General features: G+C 39.5%; 1 protein-coding gene across 1 annotated transcript; it reads right to left on the bottom strand.

Moving 5' to 3' along the window:
• Positions 1-5,735: 5,735 nt before the first annotated feature.
• On the bottom strand, positions 5,736-22,526 carry golga7bb (golgin A7 family, member Bb). The gene is made up of 5 exons (XM_061285746.1): positions 22,445-22,526; positions 11,727-11,852; positions 10,811-10,963; positions 8,261-8,362; positions 5,736-7,734 (listed from the first exon to the last, which is right to left on the bottom strand). The coding sequence occupies exons 2-5, from the start codon at positions 11,832-11,834 to the stop codon at positions 7,648-7,650; spliced, it is 450 nt and encodes a 149-aa protein (XP_061141730.1). The 5' UTR covers positions 11,835-11,852; positions 22,445-22,526; the 3' UTR covers positions 5,736-7,647.
• Between the last annotated feature and the right edge of the window lie 166 nt (positions 22,527-22,692).

Raw genomic sequence — 22,692 nt, 5'->3', positions numbered from 1 at the left:
TAATTCATTTTACCCACTTCACCATGTTCGTCCTAAAGACATTACGCTCAAGAAAAAAAATACTTTTTTCTCCTTTTGCTTTTATTGAGCAGCATGATATTCCTGAAATAAAATCTCCTTGGATATCAAAGTGACCATTTAACGTTGCCTGGGGGAGATTTTCTTGCCCATTTCACAAAGGTCACGACAGCATAAAATACAGCGGTTAAATCTGTACTTTAAAAACTAGTTCAAACCCGAAAGCTCTCTGCAGTAGTTCAGAATCATCCTTCATCAAATTAACACCTTTAAAAATAATATATGCGTGATATAAAACAGCTTTTGATGTATATTCTCACAAAATGCTGTGATAACTGACACTCAATTTAGAAATTATTCACCCTCAAACATTCAAATCATCTGTTGACTATCTTTTTCTGATTTATCTTTTTTAAAGGTTGTGTTTATCAAAAGAAGCAACTGGGTGAGTTTGTATTAATAAGAACTCAATTCTTTCAAAACAATACAAATAAGGATTAAAAAATTACACCATAATCCAAAATTTCCATTCATATTTTAACTCAAGTCTGGCCTTTGAGTTTGAGCATAAAAATTTGGCCACCCCTGCTCATAACAGTACAAGTGCAGAATTCATCATGCAGGGAGACAAAATCTGCTTCATAGCAGCATAATTCTTAAAACAGTTTCAAGAACTATTTTGGCTCGAATGATGACCAAAAGCATTAAGCAGCTGACAGCGTGTTCACTAAAACTTCCAAATGATTCTCCAGGGATGAATTCTCCTTGGAATATTCACAATCCTCAACCTCACTTTCATCCAGTTTTAACTGCCTTTACCATCATGACAAAGCGTCATCGTGTGATTTTGGCAGAGATTCCATGAAAGACCTTCAGGTTTGTGTGCAAGATTGTGTGATTCATGGTTGTCTTAAATTTTTGTTGTCTAAAGCATCACACATATCATCTGAACTAACAACGTTGGTCATGACAATAATCCCTTTATCTGTTAACAAGCTTGATCCAGACTACAAACAACAACGGTAAATAAATGAAAGTAAAAAAATCCAGCTGTTTTCGATGACAACAAAATGGCAATGGAAACAAAGTCTCACACAGAGGATGCTGGATGGAGCTGCAATGGTGTCATCTGTCTTTGCAAGCCAAGGAACTGTGACAGAGAGTGTTAGCAGCTGGGCCCTGAAGATTAGCTTCAATCAGTATTTTATACAGTATCTTTTGCTCATTGCAGGAGGTTTAACCAAGAACATATATATATATATAAAATATATATATATTTCATTTGTCATTTGAGTTTCTTGCCTGTATACTAACCCAACCCCCTTTTTTTTTTTTTAAAGAAATTTAACTTTTTTCTACCAGTGTATCAAGAAATAAATTTGGTGAGGTTAGAATAAAAGCACGACCGCCATACACAGATCCATACAATCAGATGTTTCTGAAAGTTTATCCTGAGCAATTATCCTGTGTATGGGGTGTGTTTTATTTAACCTCACCAATTATTTCTGAAAATGTGAAGCGAAAAAAGGAAGTGACTTGAAAATCACTGTTGGGTTGTTCGTATAAAAATAATGTAATGTTTTTTTTTTGTTTTTTTTTTTAAATCTCATGACCCATGAGTTAAAATGGGCAGCCAGTTTGTGAACAGGATAAGGTCAAAAGTATTTGTTCAACTTTATGCAATATTCATCTTAACGCACATTTCCTCCAGTTCAAACATCCCATTAGGAAACATGGCAAAGGACGCTGATTGTGAAAAGCCATCAGAGGATTGTTCAAAGTATGAGCTAATTCTCAAGAGAATAAAAAGGGAAAGAATGACAGTGACACGTCCCTACTCGACCACTTTAAACTTATCTGGAAGAAGGATTAAATCGTTTTCGGGAAGAGTGGAAATAAACACGATGACAGAGCAACATTGGCGTATGCAATAACAAAATACTGTGATGAATTTTAGGTTGAGGGGAAAATCACCCTGTAAAATGGTGTTATTGAATGATGTCCAGTAGACCCTAAGTATGTGTGTGCTGTCTTTTATGTACCCCAGCACTGCTTATATTCCATGTGCAAACCGAAGCAACACTCGAACACAATGTGCACGTGTGTGCGAAAAAACCCTGCATGCTTTTAATCACAAGTCATCTAATTTCCTACAAGCACACAATGCCAACATTCAACTTCAGTGTTGAAGTAAAACCACAAGAGAGAGCAGCTATGCAGGGTGGAGATATTGTACAATATGATAATATATTTCCAGAAAGGAAATGAGCACAAGTGGATTTGTTAAAGAATAAATGGAAAAACAAACCTCAATTTTTTAGATGTTTACATTGTATTTGTAGCTGCAGAGTTTATTTGATTTAAAGATGAGCTTAGGCTCAAGTATTATAGTGTGCTCATTTCTCTCTACTGGAAGTAGAATCCATTGTTTCACTTTCAAGTCATTTCATTTTTTGTATCTGCATGAGTTGATTTGATTGTGTGTAATTTGGTGTCTACAATATTTTTTGAGGTATGTATTTTCTTAGTTTTTAACTTTTTTTTTCCTGTCAAGTGTTTTGAGCATATAATACCCTGCCCAGCATATTTCACAAGAGATCCGTGATATTTAAATAAATCCTCTATGATAGGAACAAATATTTAATTGTATTTCATGATTTTTCCAGTCTACTTTTCATTCCCAATATTTAGTACATTATTACCATTTACATTGTGGTGCCAAACTAATTGACAACTTCAAAAGGTTTGCAATAATAACTCAGTAAATCTCAAAAGTAAATCCAGAGAAAATGTCTTTATGATGACAAAAAAGAAAAAGCCCATCGTTCTGAAAGCATTTACGAATGATCTTCAGTCTTTATATGTCATTTGTGTGATTCAGTATTCAGCGCCATTGGACTCTGATTAAAGTCACAAAGAAAATAAATTGATGGCTAATCATCAAGGGAGAGGCTCGTTTCATGTCATTTGATTATATTCAAAGCCGGCTGATCTAATGAGCGTGATTAAAGCAATTCCGATAAGTGATGAAGGAGCTGCAAAATTGTCACTGACTGCTGAGTTAACAGCAGTAATTACAGACCATTTTTATCGGATTAGGAGAGTATTAGTAGAGATAAAACAAGCTACATTTATTTGCGGTACTATCAAAACGAGACATGTCATTTATTTTTCCCGAAACAGATCTAAGCACGAAAACCTCGGTGTCAGTTGGAGGCGAAGTTATTGGTCGTGACACTTTTGAACTGCTTTTTATTTTGCCCCAAAATGTTCGGGGAGGTCAATCAGGTTGTGGTTAAGTGAATTCAGTTTTTTGTTAAATGTATGCCAACGTTAACAGGCAGGGCATAGGAGATTGTGCCAAAACTGAAATCAAGTACAATAAATAAAAGTGGCCAGACTAGAACTTCTGGTTTCAGTGGGGTGTGGTTTCACATAATGGTGAATACATGCAGTCAAATCTTGCCGTTGATCTAAAATAAGAGAAAATATTTTTGAGTTAGTTTTACATGGGGAAATTCGAGTATACAGCAGGCAACATTTTGCAATGTGTGTTAGTATTAAGCTAGCAGATACTTGGAAGACAAAGTGAATATGTTTTGGTGAAATATTCCAAATAACAGCAACATCTGAAAAAGCAAGTTTGATTTCAAACCAGGAGCATTGTCAGATTTACATTTCTCGGATTGAATTCAGAAGTTGCGAGAAGGATGCGCTTACAGTATGTAAGACGGCCGTGAAATAATACAGACAAGTTTGAAAAGTGCAGTCTTGGCTTTTGTCCGATGTAGCGACTCGATGTATAACGCCTTCAATGCAAGCACACAATGGCGTACTTCATTATAAGCGCGGCACTACCCGTGCCAAGCACCGCTGCCAGTCTCAATCATCTTACAACAGTGCAGAAACGTAGTTTGCAGACTTTACCAGAAGAAACATTTCAACCAATCAATACCACTTTATTTTCTCCATCTAGACAGATGGTTAAAAAGTCGGCCTGTATTTCTTGCTTGGAGCACAGGCGCCGGAGAGGAAAAGAAGGAGCGATGTGCAGCCAAAGAATTTGAAATGTTGGACACTAATCAACTGGAAGAAAAACAAAAAATAAACAATGCGGTAAGGGGGGAAAAATGAGGCCTGAGCAGGCTGAGAGCTACTCGATGGTGTTAAATTGACCTTTGGACACTTATGCAGGTGTGAAGATGCCACATCATTTGCCAGAACAGCTTCATTATTGGCTTTATGAGTGAGCCATGATGGATATTCTACACACACACACACACACACACGCAGACACACACACATGCACACGCATACACTTGATCATTGTAATTTTATCCATTTATTCACAAAGTGCCTTGTGTCAGCATTATTCAAATAGATACCACTAAAAAAAGATGGAATATAGAAACGTACAAATAAAACACTAAATGGATTGATTGTCTGACATTCTAGTTTTTCTTTTTTTTTTTTTCATTTTTCAGTCAAATTTAACATTGTATCAGTTCAACCATTTATTACTGAGTGTAATTAAGTTTAACCAACTAAAGTGATCACTAGATATAAATATTGCCCCAGTATTATGCAAACATTTAAAAACTGATATTTCAGACACAAACACATTTTCACATGCACTAACTTGAAACAGATTGGAATACTTAACAATTCAAGAGCCAGATGTTTGAATCAGGATTTGGAGCGAGATGACAAAATTAGTTGGTCGGCAAGCGGATTTTCTTCCCACTCACTGACAGTAAATGATTGGAGCGACCCAAACCGCAAATAAACCGATTTTGTAGCCACTGATGTGCAAGTGCGTGAGCACGCCTGTGTACATGTCCAACCTGGAACTCAAATGACCTCCGAGTGGATTCATTTTGGAACTATCGCTACAGAGCGGCAGCTCCATGTCTAACTCAAAGCTGCAATTTGAAAACCCACAAGTTTTGATATGCAAATCATTTTTAATTACACACCAGGAAATTCAGTAAGAGCAAATGCTGTACCGCCCCCCCCCCCCCCCCCCTTCGTTTTTCATCTTTTGTTAAACCATGCAGCACGACTCATCAATTCACCCTTTGTCTGCCTGAGTCAAAATCTTCCAACTGACTTTCAACGCCTCATCATTTATAACTTCAGGAAGACATTGTACAAAAAGGACCTCAATAGAAATAGCACAATATGCATTATTCATATATAATAGTGAACGTGATGGCCAAATAGTGACGCTCCAATACAGTATCAAGATAAACAAATTTGGGAATGTACATGTAAATGGACTATATATCATTACTTGGCACACAGGCATTATGCGTGTTTTGGCACAGAGGTTAATGGAGAGTGTGATCGAGCGAGGTTCTCTGCTGCATTAGAAGACATTCACGTCCCAATGAATCTCCACTGGCTTTGCTTGTCTTCATTTATCAGAAGCCACTGCGCTAAAATCTACTGGCCACATATCAGCATGCCGGTGTTCAAAGAAAACTGACACTCTTTTTCCCCCTCACATATACCGGTTATTTTTTTCTTCTTCAAATGAGGGATGTGCAACTGTCCCCCTTGGTTAAAAAAAAAAAAAAGAAGTGATGTATGAACAGCTGATGATGTGTTTGTGTTACCTACACATACCTCTATACAAACACTCACCGAGTAGTTACAGCATATGCGTTTGGATTTTGAACATAAGACAATTTCGAACAAAAGAATGGTTAGACGCCTTAAAATAACACTTACATATTATTTAATTGATTATTATACATTATTTTTACCAAGCAGCTTATTTGTGGCAATTTTATTGTGTTACTTTACTTGATACTGTATTATGAATAGTACTTGTAGTACTATAGAAATATAATTTTTTGAAATATACAGCAATATATAGCACAATAAACAAATGCAATGAAACTATAGGAAGTTTGTAATAAAATAAAATTTAGAACTACTATATGAGAAAATACTGAATTTTAGAATGCATCATTGTAGAAAATTTTAGAGGTGCGATGCAAAAAAAAAACTATTAAGCTTCACATGCTCACATACAGTATTATTGTTAATATACGATGGTGACAAGATTGTTATTAGACAGTTGATAAAGTGAATCAACATACATGTACAAAAAATACAAATTATTATATATTATATAAAATCTACCAATTACTATTCATCAGTATAAATTATATAATTTTCAAGCATATACTTTTTGTACAGTCTTCTTTGTAAATCAGTATTAACAAGCACGTGCAGCGGAGTTTTCTCACATATGCTGCCTTTTTTTTTTTAATATACACTGTCTATAAAGTGAGTTTGTGGCTCACTGGCAGCAAAAGTCATTTGAAATGGCTCAGTCCGTCAGCACCAGGTTGGGCACCACTGGGATGAAACATGAAGGCATCAAAAGCTCAGGAGGATGCACACTTGTGCAACTTGACCATGCAGGTATTATTGTTATATTTCTAGTTTGGTAAGTTACTGAGGCATAAGAAGATGAGTTCAAACAATACATGGGAAGGCTCAAAGACAGAAACATAACAATGGAGTTAACCGTGGCAGTAGTCTTACCCTAGAGGGAGCTAGAACTGTGTTTTCCTGGATGACATGGAAATGCTACCCTCAAATCCACCAACAAGCAAGTCATTGCCCACGTGCAAAATATGGTTTAAATTTGACAATTTAGATTAGCTATGTCAATATGTATCAGACACTTCTACTTTTATACCAATGTGTTTATTTTACTTGATTGCTTGAGGTCGCACTGGGACGCAGGTCTATACAACTAAAAGAACAAGCATTTTTATAGAGCTTGTATTAAACCTCAGAGAATAGCAACTGTGGCCCAGGCCGGTAAAAATATCTGCAGCTGAATCCACGCATGACCGTACACGACTTCCCAGCTTGAATTTCTGAGAATATCTGAGATATTTTTGATTTGCGTGGGGGGTCCCACCTGCAGTGTGGGTGTGGAAATGCGGAATAACTTAAGTTCTAATTTCATGCCATTAGCCAAGAAATAAAATTCAATATGCAAAAATGATTCAGCCGAGTATTAGAGTATTCAGCTGACATTTCGACACATTTATTTTCGCATATTTTTTCTCAATCTTGACACTATTCACTAGTGTAAATGAGAAGCATAATGCTAATACTAAAAGCGCTGCTAGTTGATGAGGCTGAATATATTTAGCATAGCAGCGCTATCTAAATGGCTTTCCAATAAACTGGAGAAGAGTGAGTGGTAGTTTTCCAACCCTGATTAAGGGAATTGCTGCAATAGCCTTGACAGTGCATCACCATATAAACACTGCCTGCCTTTCTCAGCCAATTACATGTTGACACTAATCAAGTGTGAGCTTGCTGACTCAGCTATAAGTGAAAGATGGACTCATGGGAAATAAAGTGAATAGTTGGACTGAGACAAATGGTGAGTGGGGGAAACAAATATCTTGCTTTAGAGTCGGACTGCAAATATTATTTGATATCTGTCGTAGTGTGGCTTCCTCCTGTTACCGAGTTGCAGGTCTCGGCGTGGATCTCCCCTCAAAAGCGGGTGCTCTCGTGTTTCAGCATGCGGATGTTTGTGTGCGTCCCGCTTGCCCCGTGGTGGTACCCGTAAGCCTGGCGCTGGCCCTCCAGTCACCGAGCGCTGCCCGCCGTCGATGAGGCACTGCTGCTGGGGCTGGAGCTGCTCGAGCCTCGGTCCTCGAATATGCTGATCTCTAACTATGAGAGGGAAGTCAAGGAGGCAATTCTGCAAAACACACTAAAACCATCTGACACAATTTTGTCAGGAGCACTGGGTACTGTTTGATACTTACTTACCAGCTAGTTTACAATCCTGCTTTTCCATCTCCGTTTTTAATTTCTAAAGAAAAAAAAGAGTAAAATATCTCACATACACACAGGCAGAACTGCTGACTAAATGTTTTTCTCTCCAAAGCCTTGTTTCATATTCACTCCAAGTAATGAGTGGGCTATTGAACATCCTCCCTGATGGAGTTTAATCTAAGTGCCATTCCAAGGGCATCCTCATGGCCAATAACAAGAAGGAGGAGAAGGTGTTTTTCATTTGGCCACCCAACCCACATGCATGTGTGGAATTTTTAAGGACTCAAACCACAGTGACTCCCGTGACCTCTAAACCGCTGCCACCTCTTATCCGTTATCACCGCTCTATTGAAGTGTGTGCTATTGTGCTGTTTGAGTGGCAGGAGGAAAAGAAGGTGGCAGGTTTCTCTCTGAAGGATACAACTCGCATTCCCCTTTCGATGGGGTCGGTGATCAGCAGCCCTCGCGGAGCATAAATTTTCTTATTCTGATCCTGGATGTAGCTCGTAATCTTTCTCAAAATCTGAAATGCAACATAGAAAGTTAATAATAGGGAATATGATTTGATGCAAAATTGTCAATTAATATATTAAGTAGCAAAAGTTCTTTTTTTTCACCTTTGTATTTGGTGCTTTTTAAATAAACAAAGGTCGCTTTGTGTTTCTTTGATAGTTTGAACTAGTAAAATGGAAACATTTATCTTACTGAGAGAGAAATCTATGTTCATCAACCCTTCTTGCATCACACAGAGCATAACTGGTTTGCCTCGGAGAACAGAGCGTCTTGCCGCATGTCCACAGGATTTGTGCTGACTGATGGCCAGTCATGCTGAAAGGACAGCTATTAGAGTTAAATGGCATAATTAGGGCAGATTATTGAGCATGGGCTATATGCCTCTGTGGACAACATCAATGCTGATATGCCACGCATCCACTGGAAGCAGACTAAGCGTGTCTGACAGCCCAACCACACTCCACTGGGCATTGCCGCCACAAAAAAAGCTGTCAGCGCTGTTGAAAAGGCGAGCGCCATCATTTTGCACTTCTGTGCACTGAGGGAAAACAAATACGTACATCTGTTTTGTTTTGTTTTTCTCAGTAACTTCACCTCTGCACATTGACTTGTGCGAACAGAGCCCACAGTGTGGACAAATCAAATCAGCAGTTCAAACAATACCTCAAACACAAATATCCTCCACCACATCGTTGACTGTGAGCAATCAAGTGCAGTGGATAGAAAAAGTCCACACACCCTTGTTTCAAATACAAGGTCATGACAAGATGGCTAGAATGGCTGAACTTTATTGGGATTAATCAGAGGTACTTTAAATGGTGGACAAGTACTCCAATGAGTGACCCAACAATTTGCATCCAAACATCTATGAGTTAACTAAAGGTTATTCCGCTATTCCTTCAAGAGAGATTCGAACCGCAGAGGCTTTGCTACAAAACTGACAAAAGCTCCTCTGAGATAGGAAAGGCCTTCCACAGCTGCAGGCACAGCTGTTGACGTACTGACCCCGCAAACCTGACCGCAAAGACGAAACCCCAGTCGTAATTGCATCTCTGTGTATTTGGCGAAGGGAAAAGACCTGAAATGGACAAATCAAATTCCTAGGTCATAAAATGTGCTTCCCCCCCCCATCTCCCGTGTGTTAACTTGCAACACTTCACAGAAATCCAGGGAATAGATGGAATTTCCGTGTCAGTGAGATGCTGACGCTCCAAGCATTTTAAATTATTAAGAGTATTGTGTTGATAGCTTTTCCTATTTTAATATATATATTTATTCATTTATAATATTTTGAATTTATTTAGCTCATCAATTAGTGCTTAATCCAGTAATCCTCAAAGAGTGGGTCGACTAAAAAAAATTAGTAAAATAAATCATTTTACGTGAAATTTCATTCATTAAAAAAAATAAAAAAATAAATGATCGATTGACTAATTTGAATGCACAAATAAAAAAAGAATGAAATGTAATTTAGGGAATCGACTTTTTTTTACCCTTTTTATCTAACTTTTATTTGATCTGCTATCTGTCTGTTTTAAAACTCAAATGTGGCCCTTAGAGCACTTTTCCCCCTGCACCCTTGGGTCAACTTCTCATACTTTTATGACATTCAAATGTGACTCCAAACATTATAGACGCATAATTGTTATCAATGTTGCATAAGCCAACCATGCGCTCCATGGGGTGCACATCTCAACATGCTCAGAGCAATCAGCGTCCATTGAGATCGTGCACCGCAAGCATCCGGGCTTTTGGGTGCTCCGCTGATTCTCTACACGCTCTCCTTGGTGCGTGTGGCCTCTTATCGAAGATCTACTTGGATGGCTACACTTGTCATCATCATTCAACCGACATCATTTTGTCAAACGACTCAATAAAGTCACTCTCGGGTGAAGCCGATATTATCTCCTCCACCGGCAGACAAAAGACATGAAAGGAACTTGGAGGAGATTTTTTTTTCTGCATGGCTTCATTACAGCTACAAACAACTTTGCATAGCGCCCAGTGCTTTCTGTTGATAAGAAATTGTTTAGAAAAAGCCACAAAACCAGGGAGATGATTGATGCGGGTGGAAGAGATCAAGCTATCGAGGCATGCTGGGACTTTAGCGCAGCTCCAGATTGAGCGAATAGAAGTAGCAGGTGATCAAAGACTGCGCATGGAACTCTATGCTATCACCTGGCCTTTGTCGGGACGGATGTACGAGTGGCGTGCCGTGCTTGGCCCATCTGCACGCAGGTGTGTGCGCGCGCCTCACAGCGAGGTCTATTAAGCTATCGCACGAGCAGATGGTATCTGCCACGTCTTTGGTTCATGCTGGTGCAAACAACTGTGACCTCGATATGCGGGAGTGCATTCAAGCACGCAATTTGCTGAGAATGGGAACTATTGCATTCATTTTCTGCAGGTGGCCAGTGTGATCATTTGTAAAGATGGAAGATGCTGCGATCACGTTTACCTTTTCGTAGCGCGTCTCCATGCAGAAAAAGACGATGTACGCCGTCGCACAGGCCAGACATCCCTCCAGGTACGACTGGCCTCCGATTTTTTCAGCTTCCATGTAGAACGAGTTGAGCGTCTTCACCGTTTCCTCCAGCAAGTTTCGCTCAATCTACTTGCAAAACACAAAACGCAGACGTGTCATCAGAGTCAAAAAGTATTGCTCGGCCTCAACGGCAACAAAGTCAAAGCTCTGCTTTGTGTGCAATATGAAACAACTTTGCGGTATGAAAATGCAAATCCTGTAAGCATCTGCCTGAGCAAATTTAAAGTGCAGATTTACTTTACATTTACGATAGTGTGAAGGTGGGAATGTCCTCTCCTTGCTAATTACTGTACTTGGCAAGGCTATACTAGTCTGTATAATCATAACAGATGGCCATGAATCGGAAGATAATAAAAAAGCTGCTGTTGTTGCTAATATGAGCAAAAGTTACATTTTGAATATGTCCTCATAGAAATTAGGACATGCACTCATTGCACAATTTATTAAGTACAATAATAAAAAAACGTTTTATTGCATCTAGTTTCGCTATAACAGGAGCAGCGCAAAAAAGTAACGACAGCAAACAAAGGTCTTTAATATTTATTTTAGGGGATTTATCTTAGTAGTTGAAATAAAGATGCAAACTTCATGTACAGATTCTTGAAATACTTTTTTTTTAGTTACAAATTATTTTGTTTTTTAGATCATTTGGGGTTTTTGTTGTCTGTAGGCCCCTAATTATCAAAATATCTATATTACAGTGAGTTTCACTTTCTGCATTGAACTATTTAAAAAAAATCTATGATTTTCTAACACTGGGTAATGAAACTGAGGAATATAATATATGTACAGAAGTGAATGTCAACAGCGGCAGAATCACGACACTCACCCTGCTGTTCAGTTCGGGGGGAAACTTAGTCTGGAAGCGGCAGACGGTCCCCTCGCTGTAGTCCCTCTGTATGAAGACCTTCATCACTAGAGAAGCAGTGCGCCTCATCTCCTGGAGGCTGTGAAACTGCACACGACAAGACAAACACACACAAGAGTTACACCGTGTTGCCTGTCACTTTACTACATCGTCAGCCCTCTCAGCGCATCCTTTACAAGCACTTGGCCTGATTGCACTTAACAGCCGCTACTTTCTTTTAAAAGCACGTTGAGTGCTTTACATCCAAACAGCAGTTTTCTCGGTGAAGAACAGCAACGGTGAGTAAGTGCGACACTGTAAAGCTTCTCTCCGTTGATCTCAATTACTTCACTCGGAAGGATAGGGAGTGGAGAGGGATGTGTGTGTGTATATATATATATATATATATATATAAAAGGAATGGTTCATAAATGAGTAAAAGTATTTGGACACTTGGCTGTTAGTAAGAATAAACTGGGATTTTGATTTAATGCAATTTAGTGGGAATTACACGACATTGAATATGTTTTAATTGTTCTGGATGTTCCCAAAAATTCTGTTTGTAGTCAAACAGTATTTTCAATTGTTGCATAATTAATTTAAAATTGTACTGTACAAAGTAAGGCTTAATTTTAGGATGTTGATGTGATGAGTGGTATAGAAAATGGATGGATGGATTGTAATACGATTACGTGGATATTTTTATCAATGGAATGGCATCTAGTGTTATAGAATGTTAGGCATTATTATCTCGCAGTGTGGAGTCTATCATGTATATAAGAAAGCCAAGAAGATGCTGCTTCACTGACAACCAGGAATAACCTCCACACCGCTATTTTGGTCTTCAGCGCTAAAAAACTCCAGTCACACAAAATTGCTCTCTCTGCCTGAGCTTTAAATATCCGTTTTTTCTATACTCCCCAGCCTTCTGCTTGTCATAATGACCAAGTTGGGCTATTAATAGACACGATTACCAACGCAGTGGAAAACAACTATCATTTATCGCAGGACGAAAGCAGAGCCAAGCTCATTCCGCAGATTTTTGAACATGTTGGCAAATTTATACAATTGTTGGGGTTTTGGGGTCATTATTTGAATGGCGGACTGTAGACTACAGGCTGAGGCAAAAGTAGATATGTAATATTTATGATTCAGGAGAGGAAAAAGTGGAGGAGACAATGACGGACAGGAAGTAAAGTGGTTGACAGGACTTCCAATCACTGATGGACAACGAATGGCTGCAGCCTGCCATGGATAATTGATACGTTGAAGTCTTTTCCATTCAGACCTGCTTCCACGTTGATGTGCCTTTGTATTATTAAAGTGTTGGGCATGGAAGCCATACTGGCCAGCATATTTCTCATTCCTTTTAATCATAAATACAGCACATTGCTCATTAAGCATACTCACTGTGCAACTTGTCGTTATCTGTATTTCATCATACTTTACAAGGGAGCTTCCGGAAGAAATTATGCAGCGGCTAACCGCATGACTCCTCCATTTAAATCATTAGGATACCTGAGGCGGCTATGCCTTTAGTTACAACGTGACATCAACAAGGGCACACGCAGAAACTGGCTGTTCATTGGCTCAAAGTAATGATGATGCGTTGTCGGCTCAGTGGACAATATATTAGGTACATCTGCACAATGTTCTATTTTTAGAAATCGATGCATGGGAATTCATTTACGTTCTGTAAATGAAGAAGCCATGACAGCAAAGTCTTTCAAGATGCTCCATTCATGTTTAATAGGGGGGGAAATAAGTCCGCCCCTGTCCATGGTGCTGATGATCCCATGCCTCATCAGGACTGTTAATTAGATCTTAAATAAATAGTTGAGCTGAAAAGACACTCAAATGAGGCAAATAAAGACACATTCAGTCATGATGAATTCAACATGAGTGACTTTTCCCAGCTCAAGACACCACGTGCAGGACGAGAAGAAGATGAAGAAGCAGCATGTCTCACCTCTGTCGCCATGTTGCAGCGATGAGCTGTAAGCATGGATGTGGATGGACGTGTCCGGCTTGGAGGACGACGACACGCGTCTGCGCTGTTGTCGCGTGCTACGGCGGCGCGGCTCGTGCAGCCTGCCGCAAGTACAGCAGGCGCGAGAGTGTGTGCGTGCGTGGGGATGATGCACGTGTGGGGAGGTGTGTGTGTGTGCATGTGTATCTATTTCACAGTTTTAGTGGGGAAATCAGTAAAATTGGCATTGATTGAAATGTATATTCACCTTTAATTCATTTTACTTTTACTGTATTTTTGTTTCGTGATTGATTTAATAAATAAAAGGGCAAAATGAAAAATTTCCACATTCAAAATTAAAAAGTCGGATATCCAACCGGCCAACCTTCTGTCCGTCCGTCCTTCACAACAGTCTATCCCCAACATGTCCTCAGTTATTTTATTTTAATGGAATGGATTACTGGCATTTTCATTTATTTCAATTGGGAAAGTTGATTTGACATTTGATTGGTCAGCATTTTGAATATGGTCACGGAACACAATAAAGTCATAAAGACTCTCAAGGCACCAGATTGTGCAATGACTAGCACAATAAGGCAAGATTCAGTGCGGCACATTTTATATTTACAGCTTAGTACATTTTACAACTTTGACGGCACGCTTCTTAGTGCCTTGAATGGCAGCACGTTTTAAAGTTCATGCTTTGCTTTAAGCATGCAGCCAAGAGGAGCCGCTTCTGCCGCGGTGGTCATGCGGCAGTGCTGCACAATCTCACATCAACGATTTACTGTGCCGTTAGGAAGTCATCCCATTAAACATTCATCTGGGCCCACTTTGATGCACCATTTGGTTTGCTTTCACAGGCAGCAACTTCCTTTAAGTTAATGAACCACACGGTCCGCCCCTGATTGTTATTTATTTATGAGAGGAAACTAATACATCTCCACTATTTGACTGTAAATTATTGTTAATGAGATAAAATGCGCTTAAAAGATAGCAAGTGATTTCACATTGCTCAGTCTATTTTTTGGTAAAACTATTTCCCTGCACTTGTTAAACATGACTCATGACTGGGAGTGAAATGAGATGCTCTCGCTATCTAGCTCTGCATTTCCTCCCAGGATAAGCTAAATCACATTCTTGCGCACACATGCACACACACGCACACTCACGCACACACACACACGCACAAACACACGCACGCAAAACAGCACACACGCAAAAGAGCACAAGTTGCGAATGAATAAAAAGAGAAGACAAAACAATGGAAGTGTTATGTATTATTTGTCAGGATCCTTCTCCTTACTCCTCCTTGCTAAGAAAGATCCTAATCACATATTTGTATGGAAATATGCACATTTTGTGAATATAAGCAAACCTGCTGAGCCGTAATTAATACTTTTAAAATCAACCCAAAATGCTTATGTAAGAAAAAGAAAAAAGAAAACGAAGATTGTTAAAGCTATTGTAATTTCTTACTATTATATTAAAGGACAAACTATTGTAAAATAGTCAAATATTCTGCCTGTAATCCACTGTTTAATTCATTATATATTTTCTGACACCACAACCTTTTTTTTTTTTTTTTTATTAACTCCCAGGTACCTCAGAATTGCTTAGAAATCATTTTTTCCCCTTGACATAAACTTGATATCCCGATGTTAATGTTTTTGGCAGAAATAGAAGCATGTTCACAGTTTTGATGTATTTATAGTTGGTTACATGTTGGCAGGTCAATTTTTTTTTTGGGAAGGAAAGAATGTACCTTCATATTGCAGCCCCGCCAGCGTGTATAAAATTGCACTTCAGCAGAAAATAAGAGCTTTGCTTAATTCAGCCTTAGAGTATTGTAACAGTGCACAAGAGGCCAATAGTTGTTCACATTTCATTCTCCACGTGATTTAGTATATTCCAGTAAAACAATCTTGCTTTCCTCCTCACTCCAAACCGACACTTTCTATTAGACGTGTGCGCCGTGAATTGATGAAGGGGTGGGGGGGAAGAAGCTCAGCTTCTTTTTCACACTTGCAACAACAGTCCTAAAGTTTTTGTGGTAAGCATTATGTTAAACTGTCAAATTACTCACACCATCACCAATACAAGCGAGTTTAGTGGAAAACGAATAAGAAACCAAGTGCTATAGTATATAATGACTGAACTGGACGAGATGGATAAAGCAGAAAGATCTCATACTGACATTTACTGTGGACTGAGGGCCTCAGATGACGACCATCAAGGCTTACCTGTTCTGAGTTTGGTCATGTGACGTTCATATGCTTAATTCTGTTTTAATAATCAAAATATTGTGTTTAGACTAGTAGGACTGTATAGAAATTATTTTTGTAAAGATCATTTTTGACTTGACTTGCCCTTTAATGAAAACATTTTTATGACTTTTTGCATTAATATCTACTGAAGCTTGTCTGAGTCATGTTGTGTTCATTGTCCTCCGGTTTGTTTGTGTGTAGTGATTGTCAGTCTACTACATTCAGTCCAAGCCGAGCATACGGGACTGTAAGAGCGGCCATGCACAAGACAGCCCAGTTTGTTGGAGCCTCCACTTACTGCATGTTTGCAAGTCTTCTGGGCCTTGTGCCACAGCAAACAGCCTTCTCCTATTGACTTAACCACAAGTTGTGGATTTGTCTCCTGTGCACAAATACACACATTCTGACAGTGGAGTACATCCAAAGACGTCCCGGCGTGACAGGAAATGAGAACTCACAAACCAAAAAAACATATTAAGTTGGAACCGTTCAAAGCTAATAAACATCTACTAAAATGCTTGGACAAGTCGAGTCCAAATAAACTAGAGTCCGGTGAAGTTCCACTTTGAACACTTAAACAAGTCCGCGCCATCCTGCACAAGTACAAGTTGCATGATTGGCAGTCTGCTTCTATATTTCAACACGTGGATGACTCCATTTTTGGAACTTCTGTGGGAATTGTTAATGTGTCCTTCCTGCTGGCAAATCTTAAGTGACTCAAAACATTTTCGGGATTTCAGAACTAGCAGATGTTCTCGTTTTCCGATATCAGCCATGTCGGGGAAAATGGGATTTTTGGCTCTGTTTGAAGAAGCAGTCAAAGCGGCTTCACTATATGTATTTATCACCAGAAGCCCGTCAGGCTGCTTAATTGGCTGAGTAAGGACACACTATCTGTACACAACAGGCACATAGCTAGAAAAAAATATTCAGTCACCAATCCGATGCAGAGCATTGGTTCCTCAATCACAATCTGTTCCTAGCTCACAACTATAGAAAAGAAACAGGAAGCATCCCTCATTCATGCTTTTTTGCTACCCCCGAGTAAGCCTGACACAGACAAGCCAAAAAAGAAACAAGATGAATCCTGTTTGTTGTAGTACACAAGCAATGCAGCAAAGAGACACACATGTATACATGATCCATAGGCCCACACAAACAAACCCACTGAATTATACATGAATCCATAACAAGGCTAAAAATAGAGCAATGTCATTAAATAAGACAGCTGGAATGACACATTGGAGGCAAAACATCTTTCAGTACGCTTCAGATCAACAATGTGATATTAGCTGCATTTAGTTCCAGTGGGGGGGAGGAACAAAAGGACAGAATGGGGAAAATGCCTAACCATAGCAAGGATGTGATTTTCCTGCATGCAATTCTCAGTAGACAATATTGCTAATTTTGTGTCAAGGACGATATAAAAATACAACTCATGACCGCTTTGTGGGCAACAGGAGCGGATGACATTATGCTAATAATTTGTAAATAAATTGAAAAGGAGTAAAGATAGTATCGCCATTTAAAAACTGGCCCATTTTATGCTGTGTGGCTGCATGACTGCACCGCAGCATCTTTTCTACGCCCGACACTGCCACAATGAAGACAAATGAGCCACGATATCACGACTGCAGCTGACTAAAAAAAAGAAAACAGTTGGGTTAAAAATAACCCAAATGTGGGTCAAAAATGGACCCTTCTTTATCATTTTATATAAATAATAATATTTTATAAAATTATTTTTCTTTGCCTGTCTGTCTCAACATATAAATGTATCTTTTTGATGATCACATTGACCTACATTGGATTGGTTTTAGCAGAAACGTTTGGAAAACTTGCTCAAAAGTATCCATTTAGCGGTGAAAGTGCACCAGCCGGTACTTTTTGTTTGTTCTGATTTTTTTCATTCAAAGGCTAGCCAGATCAAGATTGGCTTCAACTCAAAAATTTGGTTGCTGTTTTCAACCACAGCCAGGTATGTGAAAATGGCCATCGGAGAAAGCTACATTTGCAACTCACAAAAATCAGTATCCAGATTTTTGGGTTATGTTAGCTGACCCTTTTCGTGCAATTGTACTTCAGTTCAGTGAGTTTTTAAGGGGGAAGAATTTGTGTTTTGTTTTCTGCTATGTTTTTCCACCCTTGTATGACATTCTAACATTGCCTGTACAATCAATAAAGGTTTTATGTCACCACTTGGGGCCTAACTTTCCATTGCATTGAGGGAGGTGACTCCACACAATGTGGGAGGTGCACGTTTTAGAAGATAAACATATGTATCTGGCGCACACATATGCACATTATACTCCATTCCCAGCAAAGTTAAAAAAAATGCATGGGAGTCATGAGGCTCTTGTGTCCATTTTGCAAACAGGGAGACAACAACAGTAAAACATCAGTGTTTTTTTTGGCCCACAAGCACTTTTTGAATTTAAAGTCCTGTGTGGCATTCATGTAAAATGGACTTTTATGAGCTTCACAGCTTTTGCAAAGTCCTCTCCTGACAACATCACAAGCTGCTATACTGATCCCTGTGTGGACATTAGGATACCACCAGCAGTCTTCTCCCAACGGGAAGACAGGAAAAATGACCCTGTCAAGAATATAAGACAGAGTGGAAGAAAATCCTCTCTCCCTCAAATGTTGGAAGTACATTTTGGCTGTACAGTGTAGCCTAAAAATGGCCTGGCTCATCATCTTCACGCTAGTTCATCCCATAGAAATTTGGCGGGCTTCTTTCTCACCTAACCCATCCAAGCATGTCTTCACTGACCTTACTTTATGCACTGGAATACAATAAACACATATTCACTAGAATCTGAGGTGTCAAACTGAATCAAATGTCTGACAAGAAAAAAAAAAGTTCATATTTTAACAATCGAGTAATCGTTTGGAGCCATGTTTTAACTAACGATTGTCCAAATTTTCTCATTTCAGGCTTTCAAACATAACTATTCTTTGATTTCTCAAGCCCTTGATGAAAGCAGAGTGATTTATGTATTTTCGTGTTTAATCACAGCAAAACATTCGCAAGCATCTGCTTTTACTTTGGAAAACAATGATCATCAATCCTACTCATTTGACATTGCTTAACTGTTGCTTAGTTGTTTATTAATCCCTACATAATAGCAAATAAAAATAACTACTTAAAAAACAGCAATCAGGGAAAACATGTTTATTAATACACTTTGACGCAAACAAAATTGTAATTATTCGATTAATTAATGGAATAATCGATTCTAAACATATTCAATAGTGACAGCCCTAACAAGCATAGAATTATCCAGAAAGTCTCAGTAAGATGACGATTTAAGATTCAGGGGTGCATTGAAGTTCAAATACCACTCGGATACAAAGCTTTAAAGGGCCACAATTGATATTTTAAAAAAATTAATTGGTGATTGAATGTCCCTTTCATTCCAAACAACAACAAAACAGAATTGGTGGATCCGACAGTGAAGGTAAGATAAAGCAGGCCAGCTTCCTGCCTTCAGATGGCACAGCAGATGGTGAAGTCCTGTGGGGCCACGCCGTAGCATGCTGTAATCCAAGCCTCCGTTCACACCCACTGTTCCCTTCCCGCATCGTTTACCAGTGAAGGCTACATGTTATTATTTTAATGGTCACGAGATGAGTCAAATACCGTCCAAGCTAGCAAGGTCATTTTGGCAGTAGAAGGAATTGATCGACCAGTACAGGTCCCAAGGCCAAAGATGTCTCCAGCGCTCTCTAGTGGATACCCACAAATAGGATGCACAAACAGAGAATGCAATTTGACTTTATCTAAGTCAAAGTCAAAGTCAGCTTTATTGTCAATCCCTTCATATGTCAGACACACAAAGAAACCGAAATTCCGTTTCCTCCATCCCACGGTGACGAGACACAGTACACGCTAAACATACAAGTAGACGACACAAAATAAAAACATGAAGGCACAAACGATAACTAATAACTAATAAATAAATAAAATGAGTGATGAATAATCACTAATCATGGCATCACTAGTATTTAGTCCCTGGTGTTTGGGTGTTTGCTTAATATTGTTTTATTTGGAGAGAAAACTAATCCCAGGGTTATTATCAGTTCTGTAATTCTTTCTGTGTTTTTGCTGATCTTGGCAAATGTCTGAAGGAATTTGAGATATCTAACTCGGCCTGTTTAGTTTTTGATTATTCAATTACAACCATCTGTTGAAATCACACAATATAATCTTTTTGTTTTCACCACAATATAGAAATCTAAGAGTCAAAACATGATCATACTGATGTAAATCAGAGTGTACTTATGTAGAAGTGTAATTGGCCGCATGTTAGTTTGAAGACTAGGCAACCTCCTCCCAAGAAGATAAACACAGGAAGTAAATATGACTCCTGATAATATCATATTATCATTATCATGTTTGATGATAAAACCATAATGAACATTCTGATCTCCCTACAAAGGTGAATTTCAGGGCAAATCTCATCATAATTTAAATCGACAAACTCTCTGTATAGTTAATGCTTGGAAACACAAACTCTCCTTCATTGCAATAGAACATTTGTTTTATTTGTTGCTAAGTCTGCTGTCACTATAGAAAAAGGATTATCTTATTTTGGTCATCCATGCCAGCACCTTTGTTTGCCTACTGAGCTACACAGGGTGACAGCAGACCAGATCAGAGAACTTCGCCTGACTAACCTGAGACAGGCTTATTTTTAGAGCCCACCTGGGTCTTGAACTCAGGAAATTGCACCTTCTCCTGTTCTCTGACTCGAAGCAACATGAGCTTTCACCATGTACCAAATAACCCATCACCTCTCCAGCAATGATGGAGACAAAGTAGCACACAAGAGAAAATATCTGAGGCCCAAAAGTGGAAGCACGTCATTGGGAGAAAAGCTGCTTTAAATTTGTCGAGAACCAAGACAATAATTTGAAAATGTGGGCCGGGTCAAGAGATTGGATCCAAGAATGAGACCTGTTTACCTCTTGGAAGAAGACAGACATTTGAGGGGGAGTATGAAAAGCTTATTGAAAGAGCTCCTGCAGCGATGCACCACAATCTGCCAAGATTCTCTTCAAATCCCTGAGCTTCTACGGATCTGCTTCCAGCAGTAATGATTCAAAGTCATTGATGAAGTGTTCCAGACACTCGTCAAAACCTGAGCATGTGTCAAACACCAACAATGACCCAAATTTCCAGGTGCAGGCTGCTCTGGAATCTGTGGATTGGTAAATTAGTTCCAAACATGCCAACATTTTAAAGACTCCTGAGGTCGTGTCTCTGCTTTGCGTATTCACCGCTGCATGTTCGGAACAAGCAGTTCTACCCATTTGTGTGGGATGTCAGCAGCTGGTACAGGAATGAAGGAATGGGAGAGGCATTTTTGGGACAGTTGTAACCTACACCTGGCAAATACAGTAAAGGCAGTTGAGGACGACGTGGTCTTTGAAAGCAGATGTATTGATGTAATGGCAAAAAAAGAGTGAAAAACAGCAGTTGGATTCTCTCCTTGTGGATTTTTGGGGTTAAATTAAGGCAGACTACAACCTGCCCTGGTCACCTGTCAATCACAGTACACATACAGACAAAATTGACTAATCCCTCATTCACACAGTCATTGAGTGGGAACTGAAACCACGCTGGCTGAATGGAAGTCACGCGAATGAACCCCGACACCGACAGTGACATGAATGCTGAAACGTTTGTCTGAAAAATGCTAACAATCCAACCGGCATGTCAAAGCAAATAGTTGATGGTTTGCTGAACAAGTAAATCCGGATCACACACACACACAGCACACCAGGATTTGGATGTTTACATCATCTTGCCTTTTAATCTATTTTGCTTGTGTTCCAGTTCGAAATTAAGAAACAACTTCCTTGTCCAGATTTGGGATTCGACTGAAATAAGAGGACAACCAGTGAGCTTGTACTGTTACTGATCATCTGTTGAGAAAGGGCGACAGGAGGCGGAACAGATGGACAAGTCAACGTGGAGGTCAACCATGTAGGTGGGACTGCTCGGGAGGTCTACAGAAAGGCTAGACAGAGCCACCAATCTGCTTTGGAGGTCCGTCAAGAAGCCGGCCAATGTGCTACGGTAACGCCCATTAGAGAAGCACTCCATGATGATAATGTGCAAAGTGCTCCATGGTAAGAAGATACCAGAAAATTCTGCCAGGTGCAGTCAAATAAGAGTGGCGGCCAGGAGTGGATGCGTGCATGTGTGAAGGGAGTCTTTGATGAGGTTCATAATGCGTACTCATCACCAAATACCTTTCCACACGCCTAAATCCAACCAGGGATCATCTGAATAACACAATAATGTTTCAGCTTCTTGTTACGCAATTTACACCTGTAAGATTGTTCGGGCCGGTGTGGATTACGCGTAAATGAAAGTTCGAAGGCTGCCAAACACATACTTGACTAATGACTGTGATATGGGAGCGGCAACATATACCCTCAGCACACTGTACCTCATTGATGAAGACTGGGAAGATTTTCCTGAGACGAGGCGTGCACCAGCCAGGCGCTCTCGAGCCTGACAATTTTCATCTGTGTGGGAGACATGGAGAAAGTGAGAAAGACGAGAGAATTATTATGCCTTTCTCATTCCCGAGTCGGCCTTGTCCAATAGTAGCAAAGGTGGTCTGGAATGCAGCAGAATCGCCGCCCGCCCATGTTAGAGCCCGCTTCTTCTTTTGCCAAGTTTGTACAGTAGCGC

Source organism: Syngnathus typhle, linkage group LG8 (genome assembly GCF_033458585.1).
Source record: "Syngnathus typhle isolate RoL2023-S1 ecotype Sweden linkage group LG8, RoL_Styp_1.0, whole genome shotgun sequence".
In the NCBI taxonomy this organism is placed as follows: domain Eukaryota; kingdom Metazoa; phylum Chordata; class Actinopteri; order Syngnathiformes; family Syngnathidae; genus Syngnathus; species Syngnathus typhle.
Note: the sequence above shows the minus strand (reverse complement) of the source record. Positions and strands in the feature narration are given on the sequence as shown.